We start from the raw sequence: 7,275 nt of genomic DNA on the forward strand, positions 1-7,275 counted from the left end.
CACACACACACACACACACACACACACACACACACACACACACACACCTGCCTCTGTTAAAACCTATCTCAGAGACTTTGGGATTAAAATGCGGTGAACTGCACCTTGGTTTTCTGTTCGATATCAGCATTGTGTTTAAGCAGCAGCGCCGCCATCTCTTCGTGCCCGTTGAACACAGCATAGTGTAAGGCGCAGTTCCCACTGTTGTCGACAAGGTTCGGGTTGGCACCGTGCTCCAGCAGGAGAGCCGCGCACTTCTGCTTCCAGCACTGGACAGACTGCGTTGGAAAACAAGAAACAGATCTTCGGCCTGAGGAATTCAAGATAAGCACCCCACAGGGCTCGCCAGCGAGCTGTAGGTAGACGGAAGTAGAGTTCCTTCGGTAATAAGCGCTTCGGGCACGTCTACCCCACGCTGGAATCAACGGCTGCCACCTACCTTCATCAGAGGTGTGATGTGGTTCTTGTCAAAGGCATCGATCTCACAATTGTTGTTCATTAGAACAGTCACCACTGGCAGCCGGCCATAGACACAGGCAAAATGCAAGGCCGTCCTGTGGGAATGGGAGGAATTTTTGAGACATTGTAGTGGGCTGTCTCAAAACCCACAATTACATTACATTAAGTACCATGTCATTCCTCTGCCTTCCAAACAAATCTTCCATGTTCTTCTCAGAAAAGGACAAGATTCACTCTTATTAAAGAAAGGGCAACCTGTTTGAAGTCCCTTTTCTATCTGAGCTGTGGGGAGATCACATGGCCTCCTTCCTGCTAGGAAAGCACTCTGCCATTGAGCTGCTTTTGAATCAGCCCAGAGCAGCCTGTTCAAAAAGAGCAGAGCACAGTACAAAAAGAACTCAGTGTTATTTCTGTAGACTTTTTGTATTATTTTGCCTTGTTCGACCAATTTGTATGTTTGGGGTGTGTCTGTGTATTATTGACCTTTTGCTTTTAGATTCCATATTTTTATGTTTTTTTGAGGCTTTTTGCATGAGTTTCTTGATTGTTTTTTGTTTTGTTTTTTTAAGGGGGCTACTGTTTGCTTATTTTTTAACCAGGGAAAGGCTGTGGAGTTGGATAGGTGGGGAGGTGGGCAAGATCTGAGAGGATTTGGAGAATCGGAAAGCTTGATCAAAAAGCATCGCCTTTGAATTAAACTGCCCTTGGATTTACCTCTACTCTAAGCTAAACTACTTACTAGGGACTTCTCAGATTTCCTATGTCTCAGTTTCCACAACCATAACATTAGAAGGACAGGCAACTGACTTTTTTTTTTTTTACAGTTAAAATCTCTTTTTTAATTTATTTTTGAGAATGTCATGCTATATGACTGAATTTACATCATTTTTTTTCTTTATTGATTTTTAAGGAATTTTTTATTTATTTTATTCACTTTACATCCTTGTAGCATGTCCTCTTCACCTGTGGCCTCTCAAGACCATCCTACCAGGGGAAAGTAACCTAAAAGCTGGCAAGTGAGTTCGTGTCAGATGCCGTCCCTACTTCTCTTACTAGAGGACATAAAGCCTAAGCGACCCATCTGCTGCATCTTTGTAGGGGACCCAGGTCCTGTTCATGGTTGATGCTTCAGTCTCAGCAAACCCCTCTGGGCCCTGGTTAGTTGGCTCTGTTGTGTTCTTGTGGTGCTCCTGTCGCTTCTGGGTCAATCTGGTGCTCTCTTAAAAAATTGGGAATAACTTTACCTCAAGACCCAGCTATATCTCTCCTGGGCATATACCCAAAAGATGCTCCACCATACAAGGACATTTGCTCAACTATGTTCATAGCAGCTTTATTTGTAATAGCCGGAATCTGGAAACAACCTAAATGCCCCTCAACTGAGGAATGGATAAAGAAACTGTGGCACATTTCCACCATGGAACACTACTCAGCAATTAAAAACAAAGAAATCATGAAATTTGCAGGAAAATGGATGAACTAGAAAAGATCATCCTGAGGGAGATACCCCAGATGCAAAAAGATGCACATGGCATATACCCACTTATAAGTGGATTTTAGCCATATAGTATAGGATAAGCATATTACGAGGCACAGACCCAAAGAAGATAAGTAATAAGGAGGACCCAAGGGAGGACGCATCAGCCTCAGTCAGAAAGGGAGATAGACTAGACAGAGGTAACGACTGAAGAGGAGAAAGGTAGGAGAGGGGCACAAAGAGTTAAGAGGGTTGGTATTATACCTGAGGAGAGCGAGGGTGAGGACAGAGGCCTGTAGAGAAAAGAGAAACTGAGGGTGGGGACATCTCTGTGACAAGCTGGAGACCTAAGTCAGGGCAGGCTCCTGGGAGGATATGAGGGGATTCAAGGAGAGACGCCTAGTAGCACAGGCCGTAGAGACTGAAGAGGGCATCCTATAACTAGACGAGTCTCCTAGCAGAGGCCTCGACCCAAAATTTACCCTGCCTACAAGATGTGCAGGGATAAAGACAGAGCAGCTAGAACAAAGATTGAGGGAATGCTAAGCCATTGCCTGGCTCAACCAAGGACCCACCCTATGGGTGCCCCTTGACACTATGAAGGACACCCTGCTGAGCTTGCAGACAGGAGCTTGTCAGAGTTGTCCTCTGAGAAACTCTACCCAGCAGTGCCTCAAAACAGATGCTGAGTCTCCACAGCCAAACATTCGTGGATGTGCAGGGAGTCTTGGGAAATAGTGGGAGGAAAGAAAAATGGCTGTCTTAGCAGCCTGCACCCAGCCCTTGATTGACCCTCTTTATCCTGGGTAGGCAGTTTCCTTTACTTGGTGCCTCTATTAATTCCTGCATTTACGTCTGTTTAACTTTTTCCCTAAGAAACTCCGACTCTGCTTCAAAAACATAATTAATTATGAGAAGCCCGAAAAGAGAGGAGGAGGTGGAAAGAGAAAGAGGGTGGAGGAGGAAAGAGAAAGAGGGGAAGAGAGGAAGACACAAGGGGAGGAAGGGAACAGAGGAGGGAGAAGGAGGAAAAGGAAAGGGGGAGGAGGAAGAAAAGGGAGAGAAAGGAAGGAAAGAGCAAGAGAAGAGAGAACTTGGAAAAAAGAAATGAAGAGGAAGAGCTGGTCGGAAGCTCATTCTTTTTTTTCTCAACAGCAGTATGGAAGCTCTCCGATTTGTACCACCACTGGAACATGTGGCGTTTTTCTTAACACAGTACCAAAGATCCATGCGTGCGCTGTGAATAGAACACACGCCTCACTTTAGCCCCAGACCCCAGTCAATACTTTCTCAGTGGAAAGTACAGATCTCCAGCCATGGAGACCTCAGTGCTTTGGTACTTGCTAGAGTTGGCAGGGCTACAATTGCCAGCTCTGTTGGACTAAGCAGAGGGAGATTGGGAAGTAACTGGAAGTTCCTGTGGGCAGCTCAGGATCCCTCCCAGGCGCGCAGGTCTCAGGGGTGGACAGACCCCTTTCCTCGCCACCCATCCGGGCTCTCAGGAGAGCCAGGGAGACGGCCCTTCTCCTACACAGGCCCGCCCACGAGGTGGACAGCTGCTCTCTCCCCCGCTATTACCTGTTCTTGTGGTCTCGGTCATACACGCTGCACTGCCCAAGCGTGATGAGAATCTCCATCCGGGCTGCATCGCCCTCAGCGGCAACCCGGTGGATCTGCCCCACGGGTCTGTATGTTGTATGGTATTTTGGATAGTTTGGAAAGTCACCGAAGAAAAACTCAGAGGCGGTCATCTGTGGGCCATCGCAGAAACCCAGGGGTGTCTTTTTCTTAGCCCCTAAGATCTTCTTCATGGCAAAGGTCATTAGGAGGTCCCTTCCCAACCTCTCATCTTTTCTGGTCCCGGAGCCCAGTATTAGGTCTTAGCAAAAACCAGCAGCATTTGCACAGAGACTTAAACGCCATGGCTTAAACGTCTGCCAACCAAAGCCTTATACAGTTGGAAGGAGCACCGTTGCCAAGCAACACTTCCCAACACAATGTGCACGTGCTAGTTTGCACAAGTAAGCAAGAGCGAGCTGCTCTGACACCGGTGGCATCTCTGAGGCTCTGGGTAAAGGTTCTGAGTAGGCACACGCAAGGCCTCGCCTATCCAATCTGCGCTGGGAAGCGGGCTCCAGTCTAGGGGCGGCGTGAAGGAATGTTCGCCCCCTTTCAGACTTGTAACAGTGGGAAAGCAGTCTATATATTAAAGTTTGGTTGAAAGCGGAGGACAAAATGAGGATGGCAAAGACTCTGTCGCAAATAATAAAATAAAATAAAATAATAAAATAAAATAAAAATTCCTCTGAATGTGATCTGCATCTCTTTTCCTCAGCTGATCCTCCTTGCTGTTTATCCGGGCCCCGCCAACCTTCACAATTCAGCAGTTGCAGTGCCTCGGCTTGCCTCTAGGTTGCTGTGTTTAAACATTGGCTAAACCGAGATTTACTTGGCTCATGGGTTATAATTCATTATCAAAGGAAGCCAAGGCAAGAACTGAGTCAGAGACCGTAAAGGAATATTGCTCACAGATGGCTTCCTCAGTTTCCCTTCAAACACTGACCAAGCCCATCCGCCATGACACCACACCATCTACAGGGATCTGGACCATCACACATCCATCAGCAATCCAGAAAATGCCCTCACAGGCATTCCCACAGACCAGTCTGTTGAAGGTGATTCTCTAATTGAGAGTTTCTCGTCTCTGATATAGACATACAGGTGTGTGTCAAACTGACAAAAGCTAACTAGGGCAGGTTAAAGTAGTAACGGGATGGTGACTTCACGATTTCAGAGATGATGGCAATTTGTCATCAAATGGAAAAATTTTGAAAAGAAACCAAAAGACACCGTTCAAATTAAATGAAATACACTTATGCGTCCTTCTACCTCTACCCTTTGACCCTGCCGTATGCGTTTGCTCTACTTCCCCTACACATCTTCGATTAATGGAGGATTGTTTGGAATGCTAATGTGCCACATAGAACCCTTGTTTTGGTTAAAGTTATGTGTCACAGGTTACAATAGGACATTAATGGCTCTCTGGGTACCAACACCCCAAACAATGCCTGAGCCTCACTACCCTGCACGCCCCCTTTGTTGACATGATTGTTGTAATCTTTGTAGTCATAGTCTTCCTCCTTTTTCTCCCCCTCTTCCTCTCTGTCTCCTCACTGGCTCACCTCCCTTCTTCCTTCAGCAGCCACCAGGCTTCCCAGCACAAGTCACCAGCCACAACTTAACTCCTGGAAAGTGAACTTTCACCTCACCCTTCCTACTTTATCTATTACCTTGTCTAATTCTTCTCCTCCAGGTCTCCCCAAAAATCCTGACCACACCCATCCCCTATTCAGTTGACCTCTGCCCATACTGTGTTCCTTCCCACTACAGCCCAAGACTCCAGGAGCTCCAGAGTCCACAGTGCATGACCAACAGAGCCCTGTGCCAAGAAAAGGCCAAAGCAGGTAAGCATTCACTCACTCGGACCCACACGTAGGCTGTGAAAAATATGAAGAACAGTGGCAAAGCTGAGAACACCTTCCAAGAGAGGCTAATTTTCAAAGCAGGATGGTCTCCAGACCCTTTTCAGGGCACTCTCCCTCTCCCTCTGCCTCTCCCTCACCCTTTCTCTCTGTCTCTCTCTGTGTGTCCTCTATCTGTCTTTCTCTCTGTGTGTCTCTGTCTCTTTGTCTCTGTCTCTCTCACACACACACACAAACATACACTTCAGGACAACTACCTCCTTTTTTTAGGTCTTTTAAGGTATACAAAGATCCGCTTTGTAGACTCTTAACTAAACATCCCATAGGATGTCAGTTTTGACAGTTGTTCAGGAGTACAAACTGAAAAAAAAAAAAATGTTTACAACAACCTCCACTTCTGTTTTGAAATTTGATGGCCATCTTGTGCTAAGGAGACCATGAAGATGGCCAAGGACGAACCATGAGGGATTCCAAACCCCAGTACTCAGTGCCCAGGGCTGCCTCTGTTTACTGCTAGAGTCATGTGAGCTCGCAGTACTTGCACTGTACCCAGCCTTGAGGACCGGTCCCTGGACCTGTGGTACCAGAGCAAGTAACAGACATCTTCCTCTTTGCTCTCTGCTACCCCACCTACTGCAGCCCAGGTGCACTGGCTCTCTCCCAGGCAGGCTTCTTCACAGGGCTGGAAATCCCACGGGTAAGCAGAATTCTCTGTGAGAGCTGCTATATGTGATCCCAGTGAGTAGGAAAACAGCCTTCCACAATGGCAACTGATGTCTATAGAACTGAAACCCGTTGGGAGGATTTTGTGCTTTTTATTTAATGTTGGAAAATAAAGTCAAAGTATTTCATCAGTTTTCATTAAATTTGCCTACTGATTTAACCCTTCCCCAGATCGTTTTCTCTTACATTTCCCTTTAATGCTTACCTTCCAAACTCTCTCGTTCTCAGGAGAGTTTCATTGAAAGAGTTAGAAGCTGGGAGCTATCCCTTCAAAATGATGAAGGTATTGTTCCCCTCCTTCCTGATTTCCTTCTGTTGGTAAAACTCTTGTTGAATTATTTTTCCTAAAAGAGTGGTCATCTTAGAAAATGCATGTTTTGTTCAATATGTATTTAACATTTTACTCTGTCCTGTGTGGGCTTGAATTTCTCTTCATTCATTGTGCTCAGGATTCAGAAATCTCCCTGAGTCTCCAGATTGATTGTTTTTTTTTATTTGTACCATATTTTGAAGACTCTCTATGTCTCCCACTATTAATGGTGTCTGGGACTCCAACTATATTACAAAAAGTCTGTGACCTAGATATGTTTCTTCCTTTATCCTTCAAATCTACCCCTCCTCTTTAAGAGGTCTATGTTACACTCTGATATAGGTACCAGGTCCTGTTTTTGTTGTTGTTTTAAGAAACAAAAAGTGTATTTATTGGTTATTATTGAAAATGATTTTTTAATCATATACGATATTCTGATTCATTTCCCCTCTACCTCCATACCCTCCCCACTTCCTCATCCACACAAATCCAAACCCTTTCTTTCTCTCTTCCATTAGAATGCAAAAAAAAAAAAAAAAATCCTGAAGACCAAGAGTGTGGTAGAGTCCAGAGAGCACTTGCCCTGGGCAAAGTCTGCAAGGATGTATAAAGTGGATGAGGTGGTACTCACCTGTAATCCCAGAAACCTTGTGGTGGAAGCAGGAGTGTCAGAAGTTCAAGGTCATCCTTAGTTATACAAGGCACTTCAGCCAAGCCTTGGATGAGTGTAAATGAAGCCCTGCCTCACTAAATAAATAGCAAAAAAAGAAAAATTAAATAGATAGATAGATAGATAGATAGATAGATAGATAGATAGATAGATA

General features: G+C 45.4%; 1 protein-coding gene across 1 annotated transcript in view; it reads right to left on the reverse strand.

Moving 5' to 3' along the window:
* The window catches only part of LOC129666307 (POTE ankyrin domain family member A-like), a 38,122-nt gene extending 34,363 nt beyond the window's left edge, over window positions 1–3,759 (reverse strand). The window contains exons 1-3 of the mRNA XM_055593347.1: window positions 3,515–3,759; window positions 440–554; window positions 105–278 (exon numbers count right to left, since the gene is read on the reverse strand). Coding sequence (XP_055449322.1) covers window positions 105–278; window positions 440–554; window positions 3,515–3,759 — 534 coding nt within the window. The remainder of the gene's footprint in view (window positions 1–104; window positions 279–439; window positions 555–3,514) is intronic.
* Window positions 3,760–7,275: the final 3,516 nt, after the last annotated feature.

Source organism: Psammomys obesus, unplaced genomic scaffold, assembly GCF_907164565.1.
Source record: "Psammomys obesus unplaced genomic scaffold, mPsaObe1.curated_primary_1811, whole genome shotgun sequence".
Taxonomy (NCBI): domain Eukaryota; kingdom Metazoa; phylum Chordata; class Mammalia; order Rodentia; family Muridae; genus Psammomys; species Psammomys obesus.